The sequence below is a fragment of the Tiliqua scincoides genome, chromosome 1 (genome assembly GCF_035046505.1).
Source record: "Tiliqua scincoides isolate rTilSci1 chromosome 1, rTilSci1.hap2, whole genome shotgun sequence".
In the NCBI taxonomy this organism is placed as follows: Eukaryota; Metazoa; Chordata; class Lepidosauria; order Squamata; family Scincidae; genus Tiliqua; species Tiliqua scincoides.
This window is the reverse complement of record NC_089821.1, coordinates 220,742,053-220,767,182: the sequence shown is the minus strand read 5'-3', so window position 1 is coordinate 220,767,182 and position 25,130 is coordinate 220,742,053. Positions and strand designations below refer to the sequence as shown.

Here is a 25,130-nt window from a genome sequence, read left to right as displayed (position 1 = left end):
GCACATCTGGTCCCTGTTGCGTCTATGCCACATTGGGCAGGAACGGCTTTGACTCTGACTGGTGTTACTCGGAGGAACGGCTGCATCCTAAGGGCCCAATCCTATCCAACCGGTGCAGCCACAATGCAGCCCTGAGGTAAGTTCCCATACACCGAGGAGGCCTCTGGGACCGCCTTCACACCACAGGATGCAGCGCGCGCCCCACTGGCACAGCTGCACTGGCACTATAGGATTGGGCCCTAAGCCTGCTTTCTGCCTGCTCCCTGATGCGCCAGCTTGCAAGGGGGGCGGGGCGGAGAGGGTCCCTTTGGTCCCCTCCGTGCGCGCAGTGGGTCGTGTTTCCTCTGAATTAATCATGCTCTGCTTTGGCACCAGCGGCTGTGTGGAGGGGGCGGGTGGAACCCTTTGGGCACGAAAGGAGGACGCCCCAGAGGGCTTCTCTTCGCAGGCGGGTTTCTGGGACAGCGAGGAGGGGGCGGGGCGGCTCCTTGGCGGGGCTCTGAGGCGGCCCCCTCGGCCTTTCTCTCCCCTCGACGGCGGAGCGCGCCTGGCGGAGGAAGTGACATGAGGTGGGGAGAGACGTCAGCCCAGCAGCCCGGTTTCTCCCTGGGTGGAGCCTGCCTCATGCCAGACCCGAGCGGTCCTGCGCTTCGCGGCGGCATCCCTGGCTGGCGCCGGCTGCAGCACGAGGTACGTGCCAGGGCTTTGCCCTCGCTTCTGGGCAACTTTGCACCTGGGGGGGGGAGGCTGGCGCCGCGCCCTCCCGCCCTCTGGCTGCGCGGAGAAGCGCCTAGCAGGGAGGCTCGGAGGCAGCGTGCTGGGGTGGGCGCCAGCCCCCCCCCCCGAGAGAACTTAGTGGCTTCAGGGCCAGCTGCCTCCATCCCAGCCTCGCCTTCTCTGCTTCGTCTGTGTGGGGTGGAGGGGGAAGCAGAGCCGGCCAGCCAGCCAGCCAGGGCTGCATGTTGCTTCCCTTTTGTGTCATGCAACATGTTCCTCTTTTATTTTTTCCTGCCTGTTTCCATGGAAACAGCCCCCCCAAAAACCAGAGGCTATGGGCCCGATCCTATGCAACTTTACAGCTCCAGTGCACCCATAACTTGGGGAGCCTGTGACTGCCTCCCCCCCCCGCCCCAGGATGCAGCGCACACCCCATTGGCACCACTGCGCTGGCACTGGAAAATTGGATCGGATCGGGCCCTTTGCTAGCCTAAAAACTGCACCTGGTCGTGCGCCGGGGTGAGGTTTGCGTGGCTGCTTTTGCGCTCTGTTGTCTTTCCTCGCGTATGGGTTGGCATCTTTCTTTCCCCCCCCCCCCGTTGCCCGCCTCAAAGAGGAGGTGGGGGAGGGAAGGGGTTGCCAGGGAAACAGACATTTGTGACATTCTCTTTGCAGCCGCTTCCCTGAACCTGCTTTACTCACCCAGAAGAGACGTGGTTGTCTTAAATCATTAGCTGTGTTGCTGATGAAATGCAGCGAGGCACTCAAAGACATGCAGCCGCCCGCCCCCCCCCCGTGTATTCCCTCCACTCCATAGAAGCTCCTGTCCTTGCGTTAGCAAAAGTGAGATGCTGTCTAGTGCTACTGGTTAACTATCCAAAGTTGTGCCTGATGGAGATGCTTCTGAACAGTCCCTGTTGTGAGCAACACCAGGAGCAGACAGCTCCAGCCCGCTTTTGTTTTGTGGTTGCAGGGGATAACGTTTTGCTGCCACAAGTGGCCATTTGCTGGTGTGCATCTTCTGGCAGGCGCCCTCTTGCTGAAAGCGACTTGGATCTGCACTTGTGCCTTGGAGGTGCATGTACGCACCTGTCAGAACAGCCTTGCTAATAGGTTTTCCCAGCATAGGTATGGAAATGGGCTCTTGACCTCCCCCCCCCCCCAAAAGACCTGGAGGTGCCCATCACATCCCTCCCTGTCTCATTGAATCATAGGTGCCTTCTGACAAGAGAGCAAATGCAGAAGAACAATTGAACATGATGGGTGGGTAATATGACCCATGACTTGTGCATTACATAGCTAATATGTACGTACCTGGAGTGCTTTTCCAGTTAGTGCTATGTATGTGTGTAGATAAGAAAACTGAAGTGCACATGTAACTGTTTTGTCTTGTATCAGACCCATTGCATTGTCTGCTTTGATCAGCAACAGCTTTTCAGATGGATATTTTCAGCGCTACCTGGAAATTCTGGGGATTGAAACTGGGGCCTCCTTGAGAAAACAATATTTGGACCAAGCAGTTTGCACTGCATGTGGTCTTTAGCAGAGTTTTCTACCTCTGTTTTCTAACTTGTACAGCCTGATCTTTTGAGTGGTTATTTGGAAGCATATCCCTTTCTAGTTCATGGGACATACTCCCCGCAGCCTCTGGCTACAATCCTAAAACACAGCTGTAAGAGAGTAAGCCCCAGGGAACGTACCGAAGCTTTAGTCTGAGTAAACGTGCATAGGATTGCACTGTACAACACTCAGCCTTCTGGCAACTTGACCATTCAGAGACATTATTTGCCATTGAACTGCTAATCCAATAAAATGGAACAGATGGATGGGCTTGAGCCCATGAATTTAGATGTGTGAGAGAGATGGGCTGAAATTGAGTCCAGATCTAGGTTTTAGGGGGCCCTTGGCAAACTGCTATCGTTGGGCCCTAAGAGAGTCACTCCACTATAGCCAGGAAGGCACTGTGGGCACAGAGGTGGTTTTGGGGATCAGTGGTGAGCCTTCGGCAGCTGCCCCACAATGCCAGCTATGGCAGAAGTGCAACTATGCTGACTTAAGTAATTTGAGAGATGTCCTTGAAGGTGAGGTTATCGCTCCCTTTCCAGGCACAGCTGCATGCTTTGATTTTTTTTAACAGAGGTCATAAGTACATCTAAAATTGACAAAAATCATAACAGCCCACATGCACTAGGCATTCAACACATGTATGCCTGGCCTGCTTGCAGTGTAGATGGGGGCATTTGGGAAAAAATGCTGGGGTGATTGCACAATCTACACCGTGTGATTTTTTTGTTTTTGTTGGTTTGCTTAAAAGCTTCACTTCCTGCGCTTGTGGTTTAACTTTTGGTACCAAACTTAGAAGTGCAGAAAGTACCCATGAAAATGTGCTTTCAGTAGTTTGTGGAAGTGCTTTGCCCTGCTTGACTTATAGGAAATAATTATAAGTTCTTCTCAGAATTCTGTCTTCAGTTTGCAGGCAGCACCCAAAAGTCAAGGTATCACTTGTGCACACACTGAGGAAATTGAAAAGGTCTTTCAGATTACTGCATCTGCCATGTTCTGTTTATAAAACTTCCAAGACTATTTCATGCTGGAATGATGATGTGGGTATGGAAAACCCTTGAAAACAGGTTTTGCTGCTGTCTCAGAAATAGAAATACATTATAGGCTGTTTGCTGCCCATGTAGAACTCTTAACAGTTGATTCAAAAGTGATGTGCCATAAATTAGGGCAGGTGCTCTCTGTTAGGGGTCCTTGGAAATGGCTGCCATGGGTCTTGTCCCAGATGGAGTACTCTGGTTTATCTAATGTGGAGGCACAGGTGAGGCTTTTTGCCTTACACTGGAGTGGTGAAAATCTCTGCTTTCTCATCTTTCACCCATTTTGGACTTTTCTGACATCTCAGAAGCTTCATGATGGCTCAGCATTTTGAAGGTGCTGCTGAGTCATCCCTAGATGGTAGTTGTATTCTCCCCGCTGTGGGGATAGTTATTGTTGAGTGGTCAGTTGGTGAAGAAAAAGCTGTTCAATGCAAAGAACGTGGATTTAAACCAACTCCCTGAAATCTACCTGATTTTAAGAGCAGAGAATAGGGAATTCATAAACTCAGTGACTCTCCCCCCCCACCCAGTCCCACCAATGAAACTTGGCTAATGACCACAGGTTATTAAACAACAGGATCCTGCACCCCTTCCTCTTTGTGCATTTGCACAGATATGATGTGAGAAGCATCTGATGCTTCTCATGGTATTTGCCTGTTCACCTTTCTACAGGTGAGGGTGTTGGGACAGAACTCAGCAGCAAGGCTGGCAAGTAGGCTAAAGATCATATCTGGTATGATGCATCAGGGTTTGTTTGATTTTTCCAATTACCTTCAGCATCTTTGCCAACCATTGCCACTACCACCTATTTTGGTATTGTAAAATCAGCTGTGTTTTGTTTTACTCTTGCAGTTTCCCTTCCATTGACTTTTAAATAAACTTCTGGCCGGTTTCTGGTGTCACCTGCCTGGTTGTAGTTCACTCAGGAGGGAGAAACTCACCGCAGACACTCGCCTATAAGTCGATCTCACAGATAAGACGAGGGCAGGTTTTGAGCCCAAAATCATGGAATTTGCTATGACCCTTGGATAAGACGGGGGTTTAACTTAGGGAGGTGTCTGACTATAATTTTGTCTGATTTTACCAGCGGCCAGATCCTGAAAAATAACCTCCCAGTAATTGTTACCTAAGAACTGTACAGTCACTAATTTATTAAAAACACAGTATATATACATAGTATGTATACATCTATACATACATGTATACATACATAGTATGTATACATACATACACTATTTTTAATACTGTTTTTGCTATGTATAGTATAGCAAAAACAGTATTAAAATAGTCTCTAATTTATTAAAAACTATGATCAATCTCATAGATCATAAGACATTTTTATTCACTAATTTTTTTAATTGTTCTCTCAATAACCATTTGTAAACACTATCAGAGTAAGGCCACAATCCCATCCGCACTTTCCCAGGAGTAAGCCTCATTGACTTTAATGGGACTTACTTCTGAGTAGACAAGCCTAGGATTGGGCTCTAAGTATACTGGAAACAGCATACCAGTAGAACCATTAATGAAATTCTCCTTTAAAGTGCCTGGTGCCTTAAGCCAAAAGCTCTACGTAGAACACACAACTGGGAGTGTGCAGTTCAGTTCACAGTACAGAGACAAGTAACAAGGAGTGACTGAGCAAGTGCAGCTGCACATAGTTGCACCTGGTTTACTTGGAAGTAGACCCTCTGTGGAGGAAGGGCAGCTGTGCCTCCGGGCCTCGTGTGGAGGTCCTGGCAGGGGGATACTGCAGAAGCAAGCATGCTCTCCTAAAAGCTTACTACATAAGCAGCTGTTGCAAGTGCTTCCTAGCTCCTGCCAGCATGCAGCTAAGATTTCTGGCTAAAAAACCTGTTTCTGCAGAATAATTTTACTTTAAATTCTACTCTCTGCTTTTCCTGTGTTTTGCATCTTTGCAAGGTCTCCAGGACTCTTCCAGTGAAAAGGACACACACACACAGAGGGAGATTGCTTCTCTCTTTCTCACAGATGCTCCCCCCCCCCAATACCCAAGTGCAGGGACTTTTCCCCTCCAGTCCAACTTCATTGGTGAGGATAGGGGGAAATGAGGTTAGCAAGGAGGTTTGCAAAATGTTTTGCAAAGGAGAGACTGAAGTGTGACTATATACAGTAAGGGGAGAGGAAAGCAAGAGGAGGGAATAGACTGGGAGCCCAATCCTAGGCATGCCTACTCAGAAGCAAGTCAGTGGGGTTACTCCCATGAAAGTGAGGCTAGGATTGTAGCCTTGACTGTTTTAAGTGCTCTCTCTCTCTCTCACACACACACACACAAACTTTTCCTTTTATAAAAGTTAACTCTTCCTCTCCTCCCCAGTACAACTTCATCAGTGGTGAATGATTATGGGGAGAGGGGCTAGCAAGCCTCAGCTTTGCAACAGAGAGTTTAAAGTTTGGATTCAATAAGGAGGAGGGGGCAAAAACAAGAAGGAAAAAGGAGATGGACTTAACCCTTTCAATGGCTTGAGAAACAAAGGTACAGCCTTCTGCAGGCTGCCTCTTTCTCTCTCTTTAAAAAGATCACTCTCCTCCCTTCCCCACCCTGTCCAACTTCATCTGTGGGGAGATGGGAAGGGGGTTAGCAAGTTGGGCTTTCCAATGGAGTGCTTGAAGTTTAAATACAGCAGGAAGGGGGAACAAGAAGGAAAGAGGAGATGGACTCAGCTGTTTCAAATGACTGCTTCTCCCTCACTCAGATGCCCCCTCCCACACACAGCTCATTGTCTCCTGCTCTGTCTTGGGTGCCGCTCCAGAGATGCCTCCGTGGGTGCTGGTGCTGAGCGAGGGGGGCTGCTGATGGCTGCTGTGGCAATTGCCCTGCCCTGCGCTTGGAGCTTCTGCAGCTGTGCAACAGCCTGAAGGAGCACGTGAGGCACACCTGCAGGCAGCTGCAAACGCTCAGCAGCAACCCCAGCCTGCACAGCCTCCTCTCAGCAGATCACTTGCTCCCTCCCTCCTCCCACCCACAATAGTGATTGGCTGGCTTACTTGCCTCCCCCCCACCCTTGCTGCTTGCCTGCCCTGGAGATAAGGCAGGGCAATGATTCAGGCTGCTTTTCTGGGAAGAAATTTTTCGCCTTATAGGCGAGTATCTGCGGTAACGCATCTCTCTGAACTTTAGGTCCTGCTCCTATTTTGATTTTGGGAGTCATGACCCTACTGAGAGCGAGGTTTTTTCCTCCTTCCTGGCTTCCCTGACTGGGAATGGTGGCAATGATCTACCATTCAGTTATTCCCAGTTTGTTCCCCTTTAAAGGGTGAAGCAGGAGCAGGGAGGTGGGTGCCATTCACTAACCACCTGGCATTTTTTTCTGATCTGTTTTTCATCTTTCCTTCCAGAAGGGCATCCACTTTGTCATCTCAGGCAGTTCTACCCATAATATATTGGTGTGATGAATTGCCATGCTGCAAACAAGGCATAATTACTGTTTTGCATGTGTGTGGTTTACATGGCTGTTTACCTAGGAGAACTGTTATGCTGTGTCTAACCAGCTGATCTGTAATCTCAAAGCTTCTATAATTGACCCAGATACCATTTCCCTACCTCCTTTGCAAAATCTTGAAATATATTTCATAACCATAATCATAAGTATATGTATGAGGGTTCCTGAAGTAGCATTCCCGAGTTTGCGTTTCAGAGCTTTGCTCAAACAAAGAGCATCTTTGGAGAGCATCTTAATTCCAGGTGCACCTGGGAAAGCTCCTGCCTGGAAATTAGGGTGCCAGGGTGTTTCTGATTAATGTTTAAAATAGGAACTATAATGCTGACAATGAGATATTTGTGTCCACATGAGGAATAAAATCCAGTGTGTCTGGGCTACACATCCTGGCTCATTGTCATGACTCATTTGCCAAGCCAGCATGTGTTTCTGTGGAGAACTACACTTGTCAGAGATAAAAATCCTGTTTGTTAACATGATTACTCTAAGTTAAGCCTTTCATTATGCTAGAGGCTATTGACTTTTTCTCTGCTTGGTTCAGTCTGTGACTCACAGAGGAAGGGGCACAAACTCAGTGGCGCTGTGCATACTTTGCATCCAGAAGGTCTCAAGTTCAGTCCTGATGATAGAACAAAGAGAAATTTCATCTGAGAGCTTGGAGAGCCACTGTCAATCCACTGTCTGTTTGGACCAATAGTCCTTATATTCTATATAACGCAGCTTCCTTTGTTTTATGCTTTGAAGGTGTAAACCAGTCAAATTCCACATTACAGCATATTGTTACCAGTTACCAGGCTCCTGGTATTTCACCTACTCCATTTTTTGTATGAATCAGACCATGTGGGAGTTATGCTTTTCCCCCATCTTGTCTCTTGTCCCAAGGCAGGACGTCTAGACTAAGGAGGTGGGGGTAACATCAAAGGGCAGTGGTCAAGGTGCTCCCGCAGCCTCTTTCTGGCTCAGCTAAGCACTGCCATTTTAGATCTTGCAAAATGTTGCAAGATTTGGATGCCGCCATTTCACAAGATTTCATGGGATCCAAGATGGTAGCAGCTGGGAGAACAGGTAGGAAGGGCCACTGGGGGCATCCCGTGGTGCCCCTGTGAGTCCACCGTGTGAGTGTGGGGTTCCCATCACACTTTGGGAACCCCTGTCATAGGGGAAAAGATGAATGGAAGATTGGTAAGATCTGCATGTTGCTGCCTGGGAGTCTTATTGGCAGCAGTGCCCTGCAGATAAGATGCAGCTGTGCAGTAGCCTCACCCTTCAAAAAAGGAGGGTTCTAAACAATACTTGATATCCTGTAGAAGCAACAAAGTGGCCTGTGTTTCAAGACTGGTGTGTTCCTTGTAAGATGAACTTCAGTGGACAAATCTGCATCATCACCTGCGTAGAGTAGACAGTGAAAGTGTTAGATATTCTATACAGACACATGACAGGATTGTGCAGGGTGAACTTTTAGGTAAGGAGAAATCAAAAGATTGTGCGTGTGACTCTTGAATGCAGAAATATGACATGTTCTTTAGCTTGACATTCACCAAACCCCAGCCTGTAATTAAAAAAATTAATTACTTTAACATAATTTGAGGTATTGGTTTGCATTTCAAAAATGCAAAGAATGAAGATAGGTGTATTTTATAAGCTCAGCATGGGTTAGTTGCATAGTTGTACTGCATAACAGTCTGTGTTCATGAAGGTTGTTAGCTTGCCCTGAGCTTTAATGAGTTGGGTAACTTGCATTTTTAACCAATAAGAAAACCCGCATGCTGGAATTGTGAAGTTCTTTACTTGATGTTACTCTATTTAGTGGGTTTATGATGGCTGATTGTAGCTCATGCTACAGTTCCAAGGTTTATTTAATGAAATATTGTGTTGCCTTATTGCTTTCATTTCCTTCCCACCATCCCTTGTTCAAACGAGAATCTGAATGAAACCTGCAGACTGAATGAAGGTGTCCGAGCAGGTTATTTTGTTAGAAGATAACTAGGTTGGTTTGTACAAGCGCAAGCGTTCAGATTTACAAATGCTGTAAGCTATATTTTGCATTCCATTCTTCTCAGTTAATTTCTTCAAAGGATTTTGGATCAGGCTGTCTTGCTTCTGACATTTGTGGTGTATGAAACATTCTCTGTAAATGAAATCTTCCTCTCTAGTGAAGGAGAGAAATAATAGATTAAGAATTATTCTCATCCCAGAAGTCTAGAGGGCATTTTATGGCTATTGTAATCCCACTCACAATTTCTTATGTTTAAGTATATCAATGCGACGCATGCTGCAGCCAAAAGGGTTTCCCATTAAGAAAACAGATGTTGCTTATAAGAACCGTAAACTATATCAAGCACCTGAAAGTAATTGTGCATTCTTACAAAAATCAGTAAGTGGGGACCAGTCAATAAATGTATCCAATTTTTATTTCTTCAGTGTGTACGTTTTTGTGTCGTAAGGGTGAAATCCTATACTTTTTCAAGCCTACATACCACTTGTACTTTGTTTCTCATAATTTTGCAAGGAGCAACAATGTTGTAGAAATCAAGGCAGTAGCAAAGAGCTTCTTTGTCACTTGTGTAGTGCTTCTGGAGCAGGAGGACTAGAAGCCTGCTGTAGCCAAATAACTAACTTTCCACCAATGCATGCAGTTTAGCCCTTTCTTCCTCCTTTTCCGCAAAGGGTTGCCAGGTCACAATGCTGGAGTGAAAGTGAAGAGCACCTCTCAGCTGCTGAGTTATGAAGTGATTCCTCTGCAGAAGCAGTGCTGCTGAAAGGGCAGTCTGCACGATTGGGCTCTCCCATATCTTGAAAATATGATCAAGATTTGCCTATTTCTCTTCTGTCATTTGCAATTATGCAAAAACAAAGTGCTATTTCCCAACCATCAGCCCCTTAATGTTTGTTCCTTTACCTTGGAGCTGCATTCCCCTTATGTCGGAGCTGGAAATTGGGTTCGGATTGCACCCTTAGTCATACTGTGTTTACGTGTTGACCACAGCACAGACTATCTTTGGGCGGTATTGCGGCAGTAACACCCAAGATGTTAATATCTTTTTTAATGTGTGAAAGATGTCAATGGTATAAAAGAAAAACCAGTTGTATTAGTAATGAGTTGTAGTAATGAGTTGTAGAAGATACATAGTAATGAGTATAATGTAATGTGACCAAGTAATGAGTTGTAGAAGATAAATAGGATTAAACGGTCCTGGGGGGAAAGAAACCACTGGCAGGATGTGGTTTGAGGGAAATAGTAGTAGTGTTGGTATTTTGGCAAAAACTAAAGGTATGATACCCCCTGCTGGTTTTGACTGCAACTCCTTTTGCCCTGCTGCCCTTCCCTAGCCTTTGAATCCCACTTTTCAGGCATGCAGGGATCATTAACTTGTTACTCAAGAGTAATGTGGCATATGTTGTATTCAGACAGCAATACCTTCGAATGCTAACCTCTGCTTAGTAATTTGTGCAGTTCTGTTGTCTTTTCAGTTTTGAGGCACATGTTGCAGCCGGTCCCACACAATAGCTTTAAACTATTCCGTATAGTGGCCATCTCTGCCTGGAACCCCTGCAGATGCTGAAACCCACAGATAATCAAATGTCAGCCCTCCAAATTGGAGGAGAGCACAGCTCTGGTCCTGTCCAGAGTGTGGTCTTAGGGCCAGGGAGGCTGTGCATGGCTTCCCCAGAATGCCTTCTTAGGGCCAAAAATAGGGATTCTGCTGTTGTGCCCAGAAACAGCACCTGGCAGAATCTCCTAACTATGGTACGGTCCAAGAAGATTTAAGGCCTTATCGGCTTGCTGCTGTCATCACTACGTTTTGTCAACAAATCTCTTGGAGCGATATAGTTTCCAGGAAAATGAACAGAACCTGCATGAAATGCTTTATTTGACCTTAATTATTTCCTGTATAAATCTTGAATTCACTTTCACAAGGTGGCATCCCGGACAGTTCTGATTACTTGCTATGAGAGCAAGAAAAAGGGTAAAATGCTTATTAAATGAAGTAAGAAGTAGCTGTTCTGGCAGATGTTCAGGAAAGACGGCCAGAAATGACTAAGAGCACAGCCGTACAAGTCCTGAAAGTATAAATGGGGTACTATGCAGGTGTCTGAGGGCCAAATCCTGTCCAATTTTCCAGCACTGGTGCAGCCGTACTAATGGGCATGCACTGCATTCTGTGGTGGGGGTAATCACAGAGGCGGCATCCAGGGAAGAGGACGTTTGTTCCCTTTCTTCGGGGCTGCACTGCTGCAGCACCAGCACTATAAAGTTGGGTAGAATTGGGCCGTGGGTCTCTTGAGGAAACTTTTTAAAGCAAGCTGTCATATTCACAGATGAATTTATCTCCTGGCCATTGTAAATATGAGTGTCTGGTGATGTCTCGTTGAAGCAACCAGCCTTCTAGGCAGGAAAAATGAAGGTCACACGTATGTATAGTGATTTTCCTTCCATTCCAGAGCAAATTGAATTCAGAAAACTTCAGGCCATAGTGTGGATGTTGGAAATGTAAGGAGTAGTTTGCTATTTTGAGGCCTTTAGGGGTGCAGGAAAGGAATGAGAGTTAATTTATAATGATGGAGTGGATCAAAATGAAACCCCGAAAAAATGTCCCCTCTGTTCTACACCTTGATATTGATGTGGAATAAATGGTCTCAACTGCACAGTGAGCTAGCTTGCCACTTGATGGCTACATGGCATATTATAAAGCAGCCTCCTGATGGTAGGTGAAATGAGCTCTGAACTGGCTTGAAGACTATTATTCAGAAAAGAGGTAGTTTGTCTCTTTGTAGTGAAGCCAAGCTGGTACTCAAAAGGATCAGTGAAGTGAGAGATCTTGAGAGTAGTGTCAGTAAGACTTAGGAGGCACTGATTTTTTTTAAAGTTCTTACTGAATGATACGTTACTTCTTGATGGCTGAGTCATAAACTTTTTTATACATTTGCTATTATGTTCCACAACTTTACAGCTGATTTGTGTGTGAAGCATATTCTGTCTGTTCATTCTGGATAGTGTAGCTGTACATCCTCTTGAAAAAGTGTTCCAGCTGCTTATTTAACCACAGTGAGCCATCCTCCCTCCTTCCCTGTATAAGTATTCAAGGAACTGAATTAGTCTCTCGATGTAGAGGTTTCAGATGACTGAGGGCCCAATCCTATCCAGTTTTCCAGTGCAGTGCAACCATGCCAATGGGGTGTGCACTGCATCCTGTGGTGGGAAGTCGGTCACAGAGGTCTCCTCAAGCTAACAAAACATTTTTTCTCCTACCTCGGAGCTGCACTGCGGCTGCACGAATGCTGGAAAGTTGGATAGGATGGGGCCCTTAATTTCTTGCCAGTCTAGGCTAGCTTTCGCAATGTTTTACTTAGCATTAGTCTTGTTTAATCATGCTGTTTTTCATTGGCACCAGGAGTTATTGGACTGGTGTTCTGACATTGACTCCTCTTTTTATTCAGTAGTAGAAGACAGAGCTATCCAATAATGTATCCTTTATTATTTAGTTCAAATGATTTAGAAAAATTTAGTTCCTTGAATACTTATAATACAGTGAAATAGGGAAGATGGCTTTAATTTCAACATGCAGTACAATCCAGATAACTTATGCAATTCTGTTGGCTCAAGACTCGTTTAAGGCATCATAACACATACAATGATCAAACATTAGGAAGGAATGACAAATATGCATGTCTTGGGGGGTTTTCAGTCAACAGAATAGAAGTACAGGTGGAGCCTATTTATCCACGTTAGTTCCGTTCCGTGACTCGGTGCGATTAACAAAAATCGCGTTGCGCTAAATTCCATAGAGTTTTATAAATACACTGCAGCCTGACACTTCTGGATGGAAGGAAACTAAGGCAGCTGTTATCAATCCCCTCCCCTCCGTACTCAGCCCTACCCATTGCCAGCTGCAGGCTTCTTTCACATGGGATGCTGATCTTTTAAGAGTTCAGCCCTATACATTTCTACTCAGAAGTAAGCCCCATTGTAGTCAATGGGGCTTACTCTCAGGAAAGTGTGGAGAAGATTGTAGGCTAAATCTCATGCTGTGCTTGGTGGGAAGGCTTGCTTGTGTCCGTGATAGCCTGCACTATGGGGGGGGGGGGTTGCTTGTGTGATTGCCTTCATTATCTCAATGGGGGGGGAATTTGGCAAACACTCCCTGGGTTTTTTAAAGCAATCCCCTCTCCTTCCCTTCCTGCCTCTCCCTCTATTCTGATGCCAGTGCAGGGCAAAGGAGGCAAAGGTGTGTGTGACTTTCGGTTCCCCCACCCCACCCCACCCACATTGAGACAAATCCGCAGATAATAAATCCGTGGATAAATAGGCTGCACCTGTACTGTAAATGGCCATCCCAGTAGTAGTGAGATGTCTGGCCTTCACTTGGGTCATGATTTTATGCTTCTGTTTTCTGCTCCTGACTGCTGAAATTTTAACAGGAGTGAATGGCTTCTGCCATGCTTCATTGTGTTCTTCTTTGTGTTAAATACTTTTGACTTGCTGTTTTTTGCATGTTTGTAACCCACAAATGGGATTTCCCACAATGCCAGACGAGTTATAAATTGAGACTTGGCTTGCTAATGTCTTGCCAGTTTTGAAATCCCTGTGGTCATACTTGTGAACATTTCTCCCTGCAACATCCTGCTTAATAACAGAAATGAAGATACCCATCATTTTAGCAGCTGGGTCTTGTATTAATACCAGAAGTGCACTAAAACCACATAAGTGACTCTAATGCCACTGAAGACAGAAATGTATTTTGTTCTGAAATGAAGCTCCTTGTTCTGTATTTTCTTATAAGTGAAATAAAGTCAAAAAAGTTGGTATCTCAAAGAGTATTTGATCATTTAAAAATGTATATCTGTGGCCATTAATTTAATGTTTAGCCTTTCTTAAAAGTATTTGACAAACTGTGTACAGTGAAAACTGCACAAACAATTAAAGAAACACATGTCAAGTGTGTCTGCATCTTCTTCATCATGTAGTTGGCAGTTCTTACACATTTAGCACCGGGACCCACTTTTTAGAATCAGAATCTGTCAGGACCCACTGGAAGTGATGTCATGACCAGAAGTGACATCAAGCAGGAAAATTTTTTAACAATCCCAGGCTGCAATCCTACCCACACTTACCCAGGAGTAAGTCCCATTGACTATCATTGTTCAAAGAATAGACGTAGTACAGGTTGAGACCATCGCGTGGGTTCTGTTCCAAGCGCTCATGTGGATGGCAAAAAATGCACTATAGCAAATCAATTTAAAAAACAAAGTTTTGTTGCTCAGGTGATTTAAAAATAGCCTTGCTGACCTTTTGACTATAAAGTAAGAGTCATTAAGAAGAAAATCCATCAACCAGTCTTCCTCCAAGAGCTTAGAAAGCTTCACTCAGCCCCTCCCTTCACCAATGCAAAGCAATCACCTTTCTTTCACTTGTTCAGGGGGAAGGGAGGGGTCTGCTGGAGAGAGAAGGATTGATGGATTGGCAGCCAGCTGCCCCCCCCCCTCATTAAGGAGGCTATTGTTAAAGGACTGTTCAGTTTTTTAAACTGATTTTAAAGGGGTGCATTTTCCCCTTCAGGGATCAGCACATTTCTTCTCTTTTACATGGGCCATTCGTGTTGAGTCAAATCCGTGTATAAAAAATCCGTATATAAATAGGCTGGACCTGTAGCTTGTTAAAGTTCAGGTCTGTAACATTTCCCCAAATGCAGTCACATACCATGGTAGCATCAAGTCTAATATATTAAAAATAAAATACTGAAATGTATGGGGACCCACCTGAAATTGGCTCGCAACCCACCTGGTGGGTCCTGGCCCACAGTTTGAGAAACACTGATATAGTCTATTGGGGATTGCATGATGTTCAATCAGTAGTGACGGATTAACTTGACTAGTTTTACCATAACATTTATTTTCAGTGGGCTGTTCTTTGCTGTCCAGGCACCTTTCACGATGTTGTTCTGAAGATTCCACTTTTTACATGTGCAATGCCCCCAACAGTTCTTCTGCTTGCTGTCTTAGCAGTTTGCATGCATGCAATGGTCATATATCCATGACTTTTTCTCCTGCATATTAAGAGCCTCCCATTAAATAGATAGGAGGGCTCATTTCTGCAAGTAAGGGTTTGCCAAGCATCCTATAACATTTTGCTCTTCAATCCATTTTTGAAGTTCTGAATAATACATACTTAGCATAATACTCCAGACAAAATGCCATAAACATATGTTTTCTGGCTATTGGTAGCTAGTTGTGTAGATGGTACGATTTGCTTATCACTAAGATGGGTGAGCATGTTTAGTCACAGAAATACTCTACCCATGTATACAGTAATTGTAATTATTCCTAATAATTGCAAGGTTTGACTATGTACTGGATGACCACAGAGTCCCTAGGCAGACTTAAATGGCTTCAATCCCAAATCCACACAATCTCAGACAAGGGACTTTGGGACTGCCCTATACACATCCTTGGGCTGTTCTTGGATAAGACACTTCAACCCAATACACATTTACTTGGAAGGACATCTTGCTTCCAAAGATGTGTGCCCCGTCTTCCTAGATCTGGACTAAATCCATTGATGGCTGGACTCTGAAGACCTACTTGCATGCATTTGTTAGAATAGCTGACACTCATGCTATGTCAAGGTCACTTGAAAATTATGTTCATTTTGTGACATAGTAAACATGTCACATGTATTTTTTGTGACATAGTAAACATGCATGTGCCATGCTTCTTCCCAGGGAACTCAGAGCTTCTTATGGATGGTTCCAAGGCACTCTTCCCATCTAGGAAACTTACAGGACTAGACCCACTTCAGCAGTAGAAATGTGTCATGTTTTTAGCTCATTTGCTAGGCCATGTGGTGGTGATGGGTAAGCACAAAGCCTTCTTGTGGGCACAGAACAAGGTGTGTAGTTTTCTCGAGCCTAGATTGTATTGGTAAATAAATAAAAGCCCCCATCATCTTTCAAATGTCTGAATTCTAGACCAGGGGTACCCAAACCCTGGCCCTGAGGCCACTTGCGGCCCTCAAGGTCCCTCAATCCTTAGGGATCCCCCAGTCTCCAATAAGCCTCTGGCCCTCTGGAGATTTGTTGGAGCCTACACTGGCCCACCACAGCTGCTCTCAGCATGACGGCGACTGTTTGACCTCTCATGTGAGCTGTGGGATGAGGACTCCCTCCACTGCTTGTTGTTTCACGTCTGTGATGCAGTAGCAGCAGCAAAGGAAAGGCCAGCCTTGCTTTGTGCAAGGCCTTTTGTAGGACTTGAGCTATTGCAAGACCCTCATTCATTCATATAAGTTCATCTTTAATATATTCATTTATGTAAACTTATGTAAATTTATTCAAATTTTAAACGTAAATTAATTCTTTTTTCCCCCTGGCCCTCGACACAATGTCAGAGAGACGATGTGGCCCTCCTGCCAAAAACTTTGGACACCCCTGTTCTAGACTTATGTCCAAACTTCTCAAGACTTTTTGTTTGGATATGTTCATATTCTGGAACTTCTAAACCGTGGTAGCAAAAGTTTTCCTTGACATTGATGGTGCTCATGATTAACTATAGCGCACATTTGCTGCATCTCTTAGTTTGAAGTGGATTTGCAATGTGATAATTGATGCTTGACAAGTTTGTCACACGTAGTGTACTGACGGACATAATAGCTTTCATAACTAAGTATTGTAACTTGTCATAATAGTTCTTTTTTTCCCCACAGCAGTCATTTTCAACCACTGTGTGTGGCACACTGGTGTGCCGTGGAAGGTCTGCAGGTGTGCCACGGGAGTTTGGGGAAGGATAATTTGTTCATAGGGCCACTGGTGGATGCAAGCCCCTGTGGTCAGTGCAGTGTGCCTTGTTAATTGTCAGAAAACTGATGGTGTGCCTTGACAATTTTAGCACCTTGTCAGTGTGCTGTGAAATGAAAATGGTTGAAAATTGCTGTATTAGTGTAATTCTCAGGAAGGGTTATTTCTTTTGTCAGGCATATTGGAAAGGGGAGGGAGAGAAGGAAGAATGGTACTAACCTTGAAGGAGAGTTGATATGGGAGATAATACTGACTCCTGCTTTGTGCAACCTGTGCAGAAAGTCAGTTTAAGCTCTTGAGGACTTGCTGCAGGAGCAGCTCAGGCAGAAAAGCAACACTGAATTCTTCAGTGTATTGCATGGAAATGGTAACCAATGTATGTTGAAGTTTCTAAAGTGGAATTTTAAGGTGTGAAGCATCAAAATAGACTTGGTTTAAATAATTGATGTGGTTCTTCTCCCGCATTTTAGTTTCTCAAAAGGTAATCTGTTAAGTGGTTTTTCAGGTTTTGTTTCTCTTCTGTCCTGTTTGTAAGAAGCATCTAAGAGCTGGATCCTGCGAATGTGTCCCCATTTTAGCAAATTGTATACTACGACCCCTTTGGGAGACTGTCACTGTTGCAGCTATGAATAATGTGGATTTGCATGGAATCATGAAAAATGCAAGCCTTTTTATTAAAGCAAAATGTTTAGCTTTTCAGAACAGTGGAAGTTTGAAAATGTGGCTGTCTAGCTGCTCTCTAAACTCTTTATATTTCCCTTGTTCTGCTGTTCTCTCTCCCTTACTCCTATGTGTTGATTTTTTTTTTCATATTTTTTTAACTGCAGGCGTGTCCCCTTATTCTCGGGGGTTCTGTTCCATTTTTTTTTTTTGGCCTGCGGAGCTCAGTCTGAGCTTGGCAGAGGCCAGCTCAGAAGCCCCTCTCTGGAGGGGGTGCACACTGGGGGATGACAATGACTGGACCTGATCCACAGATAACATAATCCACGAATTTGGGATCCACAGATATGGGCCCCCCTGTACAATAAACTGGCATGTACACTGTGCTTGGGAAAGGGCAGTCATAGGAATTGCAAATCATGGGTCTTCTACAAGAAGGAGCTTTAAGCTCTACATGCTTTTTCCTTTTCTCTACATACTGTAAAGGAAGATGAGAAACTTTTGGTTTGCAAGAAACAGCAGTTCATCATTTATCTCCTGAATACAACAAACTGTGGTTTGTGCACACCATAGCTTATTCACAAAGTAGGGTTTGGTTTGCCTCAGCTAGGTTGTCGTACTCAGATGGCAAAGTCATATTGTTGTAAACTAGGATTGGAAGATTTCAAACCCCCCACCAACATGAGAAAGAGAGAGCATGTGAGCCCTAGGCTCTGTCCAAAATGAGTGCTATGTTCTTGTGATAGATGGAATGCAAAGTGTGACATTCTGTGGGATTTGCTGTGGATGTGCAGTTTCAAAGAGCAAGTGCCATGATGTTGTCATTTCCCCCCCCCCCACCAGTGTTTCTTTTGATGACACTTCCTTTCCTTTGGAAAGACTTGTAAATATTTGCTGATCTTTGGTAGGCAGGAGGTGGCTTCATCATAATAGAGGAAACCTAATGTTTTTTTAAAACTACTTCTTTTTTGCAGTTACCTTTCTGGGTTCCTGGATTTACTTTTCTGCTTTCTGGAAGCTTTGACTTGCTGCCTTAAACCATGGACATCATTGGCTTCCTGAAGTCTCAGTTCATTTGCCACCTTCTTTTCAGCTACGTATTTATAGTTTCGGGATTAATCATCAACTTCATTCAGCTCTTCACGCTAATTCTCTGGCCATTCAACAAGCAGCTCTTCAGGAAAATCAACTGCAAGCTGGCTTACTGTATATCAAGCCGTAAGATGCTCTTATATTTTTATTTCTATGTTTAATAAAGGTCTGTGTTGGGAATGTGAATGTTTTGCTCTAGCCAAACATATATTGATCTAAAGCAGTGGTTCTCACACATTTAGCACCGGGATCCACTTTTTAGAGTGAGAATCTGTCAGGACCCACCAGAAGTGATGTCATGACCAGAAGTGACATCATCAAGCAGGAACATTTTTAACAATCCTAGGCTACAATCCTACCCACGCTTACCCAGGAGTAAGTCCAATTTACTGTCATTATTTAAAGGAATATACACAGTAGTTGTTAAAAGTACAGGTTGTAACATTACCCCAAATGCAGTCACATACCATGGTAGCATCAAGTCTAATAGATTAAACATAAAATATTAAAATGAATGGGGACCCACCTGAAATTGGCTCATGACCCACCTAGTGGGTCCAGCTTGAGAAACACTGATCTCAAATATTTTGACAAAATAAACTTTGAATGGAAGCATAGAAATATACAGTTTTTAATTTACTGTCTCAAAGTGCTTTCTCTCATTAAGCGTAAGACACTTAGACCAATGTGAGTACAGCTTGTATATGCAAGTATACAAGTGCAGTCCCTGGCATCTCCAGGTAAGGTTGGGAAAGGCCTCCGTTGGTGACAATAATGTTGACGTAGCACAGTGGTTCTCAAACTTTTTAGCACTGGGTCCACTTTTTAGAATGGCGATCTGTTGAGACCCACTGGAAGTGGTCATTAACCTGGAAGTGATATCATGGCCAGAAGTGACATCATCAAACAGGAAAATTTAACACCCTCCATGCAACAAAATCAAATCAATTTATTAAATTATAGGTTTACAATAATTATGTTTTAAAACTTATTTAAAATAAAGAACCCACCTAACCCTCTCAAGCAGTTGCTGGTCTGTTCAAAAAAAAATTCCCCAAACATTCCAAAGGCAACAATCCTATCCACACTTAGCCCCACTGCCTATCATTGTTAAAAGCATGTATATAGTACCCTGTTAAAATTACAGTTCTGTAACATTTCCTCAAATGCAGTCACATATCATGGTAACATCAAGTCTAATGTATTAAAAGTAAGAAACACATTGAGATGAATGGGGGCCCACCTGAAATTGACTCACAACTCACCTAGTGGTTCCTGACCCACAGTTTGAGAAACACTGACCTAGCAAGAATAATGAACCGTAAATAATGGTCCAAGTGCGCTGTGGCACCTTCATATGTTCCATGTAGTGGTGGCCCTGAATACTCACCAAATATTCAGTATGAATGTTCAGGCCTGTGGGGCATTCAAAGGGCAGGTGAAAACTAGGCATTTTTTAATGGAGAGCCAGTGCAAATTCTCTGTCATTTTAGAAGCTCAGGAAATGTGAAAGACCTTATCCGTGAATTTTTTTTTCTGCTTGAATGTATTCCAAGCTTTAGTAAGTGGTGGTGGCAGCAGAAAATTCACTGTCCCTGGGGGCAGAGGCATCACTGGGGTTTGTGTTACCCAGTTAGAGAGCCAATTACATCACCCCCATGAGGGATCTCCTCCTGTATCAGACCATAAATAATAAATTACAATACCATGCGCACATCTTGTTGGCATCCTTCAGTCTCAGAAGACTATGGTGTCACGCTCTGAATGGTGGTTCTGGAACAGAGTGTCCTCTCCAGTGCGCGAAGCCTGGGTAAAGTAGGTATGGAGGATAGGCTGTTACCCATGCAGCAAATCCCCCCTCTCCACGTCGCTGAAATGGTCCAATGGAAAGGCAGAGGCCAATACGGTTGGTTCCAGCGGCATCGCAGGAGTTGCCAGAACGTGACTGTGTTCAGCCATGAACTACCTCAGGGACTCCGGCTCCAGATTTTGCCTCGAGGTTGACTCCTGAAGCCTTTTCCATAACTGGATGTAGCCACAAGGCAGTGGAGGTTTGGGATCAGAGTTTTCCTTCTCTCAGATGAGCTGCCTTCCCAGGCTGACGAGTCCCATCTACCCGGTGGCTGTTTAGTCGCCTCTTACGACAAGTACAGCCAAACTGAGGGCCTATTCTTATCCCCAGCCCCCAGGGGAACATGCGCACAACCTAAATGCAATGTAACCCCATTGACTTTCTTTCTTTCTTTCTTTCTTTCTTTCTTTCTTTCTTTCTTTCTTTCTTTCTTTCTTTCTTTCATTAATTAATTAATTAATTAATTAATTAATTAATTAATTAATTAATTAAATGTGCAGGTCACCCAAAAGTTAAGTCACAAAAAACCCCATTAGCCGACTTTATAACACTCACACAACTGAATAAGAGTTCTAGTATTAGCTTTGATACCTGGAAGTGAGAGCTGACTTGTACTAACACCTTATTGGTTCCCTGCTGTGTCATAGTAACATCTCATTGGTTCTCAGAACAATCAGTCTCATTAGTCAGTCTTGAGTTAAGAAAATCTACTTTGTGTGTTCCTTTTCTGATTATTTGGCCATAATGTTTGATAGATATTTCAGTGCATTTTGTTTCACTGCCTTCTGCAGTAAATTACACATCATATGATATATAAAATGATGGTATTATTCGAAAATGCTGTTTTCACAATTTTGTCCAGTAGTGGTGTCACCCTCACTCCAAGTGCATCACTCAGTGTGATCCACACCCTCTAGTGTTGCCATTGCCTAGGGGTAGTACCACGGAGAACATTTGTGCTGGGGGTGGTACTTGCTAGTCTGCTCCAGGGTATAATTGTGGGTACTGCCCACATTTACTGTAGTGCCTGAACAGGGCTTATCAGGAGAGAATTTACACTTCCACAGTAACATAAGGCCACTTCAACTGAAAAAACTTAACAGCCCATGCCTGTGCATTTCACTCATAAGTAAACCTCCCCAACTTCCGTGAGGCTTTCTCCTAAGCCTGTGAGTTTAGGCTTGCAGCCAAGTAATACCAGACAGCTTACATTGCAAAGAGGGATACAGTCCAGAAGCTGAACATGCCAGGCTGTGAACTACCAAATTGGCCAATTTTTAGTAAGCCCAAGAGGACAGGAAAATTGAGATGGTATCCTCTGTAATGAAGTAAGGCCAGAGAGATGTCTAGGGTGGCAGACTTTGAACTTAAAAGCAAATGTTAATGGGCACTAGCTTCCTGCAGTGTTACTTGAACAGTGTTTCCCATTCTAATGATGCCCCACCCTACCCTTTCATTGCCAGAATCTTTTTTTAAAAGACTGATTTTGAATATGTTCAGGGATCTTATTCATTCCGGGGGAGGGGAGGAGGGAATGATAAGCTTATACCTGTACTGAGGAGAACATGGCTTTTGTTTTGCACATTCCAATGGGGACACAGAAATATGGAATACCAGAATTGGAACAGGTGTAGTTCATGTTCCTGCAGGTAGAAAAACAAACATACACGTTACAGGCGTGCCCCCACATCTTCAGGGGTTCCATTCTGGGAACAGCCCCCCCCCCCCCGCGATTACGTGAAACCATGGATACCGGCGACTACCTCCCCCCACCCTCCAGAGTCAAAGAAGCTCTTCTCCCCATGCATCCGGAGGGTCCTCTGAGCCCAGCAGAGGCTGTGGACAGACATCTGTGGCCTCTGCCAGACTCAAACTGAGCTCAACATGTTAAAAAATGCAATTTTCAGTTTCTCCATGAAACCAGAAGTGACATTCTTAATGCCTTATAAGACATTAAAAACATCACTTCTGGTTCCATGGAGAAACTGAAAATTGCGTTTTTTAACATGTTGAGCTCAGGTTGAGTCTGGCAGAGGCCACAGATGTCTGTCCACGGCCTCTGCTGGGCTCAGAGGACCCTCCAGATGCATGGGGAGAAGAGCTTCCCTTGCTTCCAGAGGGGGTGTGCGCGCAGGGGACCTGCAGTCCCAATCTGCAGATACAGGATTCGTGGATACAGGGGCCTCTTGTACCTTTCCAGTCACTACCATGGTGCTCTTATTCTCTATGTGGTCCATGTTGCTGGAGCTGCAGGCACACCAGCAGCAATGTCTGGACTCCCCTGATAAATTGCTACGGGCACAATCCTGCACTGGAACAGGCAAGCCAGGAGGCTTGCGCTGTATCCAGCACAAGATAGGGCACCACAGTGGCTCAGCCAAAGGTAAAGGGAAACTCTTCCCCCCAGGTAAGTCACTGCAGCCGGTATGAGTCTCCTTGGACTTGTGCCACCTCCTGAGTGGCTTGAAGCTGCTCCTTGCTGCTCAGGGAATGAGGTTGGGATCCGGCCTAAGTGCCTGGTCCCAGCCTGACCTCCTGCTCCGCACCTGCCCACCCCAGGGCCACCTACTGCCTGCCCTCCCCCCACCCTGGAATGCCTCCCTCCAGCCTCCTCCCCACCCAACCCAGAGGCTTGCATTGACCGAGCTCGGCCAACGCAAGGCTTGGTTTCTCCGTCTGCGCAGAGGCTGAATTCAGCCTTTGTGGGCTAGCACGCCTCTGCGCACCAGCCTAACCGACTCATGAGGAGGCGCAAACATGCCTTATGGCACGTTTGCGACCCTCCTGGGTTGGCGCAAGTCCCTTCTGGTTCCACTTCCGGTTCCCTTCCGGTTCCAAGGGAGTTGCGCTGGCCCAAGGGCACCTCAGGATTGTGCCCTATATCAGATTTCCTTGAAGCCCTTCTTTCCACTTTTTCTTCCACCCTGCATCAGTTGTGTTGTGTATAGGTATGCACAATTGTATGTGTTTCATAATTTTAAAATCTCTGCTCCAAAGAAGCAAGAACTACAAAGAGCAACATAGTGACATGTCGCAAAGATTTGGTTTGAACATACCATTAAAAAAAGACCACCAAGGAGCTAGTCGCAGCTCAAGCCTGACTACATTTAAAACAAACTTTAATGTGCAGGGACTCTAGACTAGTAAATTTATTTATTTATAGAGGTATTTATATACCACCTTTCTTTGGTCATCAGATTTCTCCTCAGACTTTAATCCAAGGCGGTTTACATAGGCAGGCTGTTCTAAACCCCTGTAGGGATTTTTACAATTGAATAGTTCTAGTCTTTCATAGAACTCCTCCTTCCAGCTGGATTCCTTCCCGGTCTGGCCTCTCTCTGGCCCTCCGCCTCCCACGTTCCACTTGACGGCAACTCCTCTCTGCCACCGAGGGTCAGTTCATCAGTATATCAGCGTGTCGTCAGTTCTCGGGTACTTCCGGTTGTTTCGAACTGGCAGCCTCAGATCTTCAGGCATACAAGGCGGCAGCTCTACCAACTGAGCCAGACCTCCTGCCCGCCTCCTAAATGGATTTTCTAATCTTGACATCAAGAATGCAGACCTCTCATTAATGCAGTTTCTATTTGTTTCTGTAGGCTCTCTGACCTGTAGCATAAGTTTGCAGCACCTAAACATGGATGCTATTAAAGTCCACATTTAGAAACTGAGCAAGTAAATTATGTAAATTTTTTCCTTGAAACTGAAGAGATGATTAAGTCAAACTAAAATGAATCATGTATTTATGAAGCAGCTGGCTAAATGGGACTCCTTAATAGTGGTAAAGGCTGGTCCCAACATTCTTTTTTGACAGGGATTAAGGAAATGTGCTTCTGAGAGGGGAATGAGTAGGAGGAGGGGGCATCTGTTGCTTTAGGATCTCTTTGCTCTAATGTTATATTTGCACCAGCCATAAATGGTATTTTAAACAGAGCTAGGTTGGCATTATTCAGTGTCTCAGAACTGTTTATTTTTAGAAATTAAGCCAGGTAAATTGTCTTCTAGTTGAAATTGCCCCGGGAAAGACAGAAACTGGAGAGAATCAGTTGTATATCAGGCTCCCTGTTGACCACCTACATGGGAGTGACTTTTCACCTCCAGAAACTGCTTTGATGCAGGTCCATTTGCCTTTCAAAGGATAACAACACCTACTTAGTGTGAACTAAAGCTTGTTTAGTTATGTTGACTCCTAATCTTCTTTTATAAATAAGTAAAGGGACTGCTAATAATGCTTCTTGTATGTTTCAAAGGGATGTTATTACACCTCTGGATAAAGTTACATTGCACACATTATGACTTGTGAATTACTTTTTATAGCAATGTGGTGCTGGGGGACCCCAGTGAATGGAGAAATGATCTGTTCTAGTAACGAAGAAGTGGTATGTGGCTATCTAAAGATTGATAACAGACTATTACAGGGTTTAGAATTTCTGACACATACTGTGTGTGTTCATGCAGCCAGAACTGGAGATCAGATGGCCTGAGATGAATTGGAACTAGTGCATTTTACTTGCTCATCTGGAGTTGGGGATGAATGCAGAGGCCAAGTCCGGATAGTAAAATCCAAAGCGGATGAACAGCTTCAAAAAGATCTCTCCAAATGGAGTGACTGGGAGCAAGTGACATTCAGTGTTAAGTTCTCACCTACGTGTATATTTTCATGGGGTCTGAATTGGCTATGGCTGTTTGCGGGTGTAGCAGACGGTTGCTTTTCATTGTCCAGTGGCAGTGAAAAAGACAAACCTAGTGTTCAGAATGTTTAGAGCAGGAGTTGAAAACAGTATCTTCAAGCCTTTATATAAACCAATTGGGCTATCAGATATTTGGAATATGTTGTACATTCCCAGTTACCTCATCTCAGAAAGGCTACTGCAGCACTGGAATGGCAACCCAAAAGAGTTGGAGCTTCTTCCCTAAAAGGAAGCCTAAAGCTCTGGGAGCTTTTTAGGTTAGGGCAGTG

At 44.5% G+C, this 25,130-nt stretch overlaps 1 protein-coding gene across 1 annotated transcript in view; it reads left to right on the top strand.

The window, feature by feature from the left end:
- Positions 1–601: 601 nt before the first annotated feature.
- The window catches only part of AGPAT4 (1-acylglycerol-3-phosphate O-acyltransferase 4), a 79,161-nt gene continuing 54,632 nt past the window's right edge, over positions 602–25,130 (top strand). The window contains exons 1-2 of the mRNA XM_066611352.1: positions 602–690; positions 18,204–18,447. Of these exons, the coding sequence (XP_066467449.1) occupies positions 18,270–18,447 (178 nt within the window). The 5' untranslated portion in view covers positions 602–690; positions 18,204–18,269. The remainder of the gene's footprint in view (positions 691–18,203; positions 18,448–25,130) is intronic.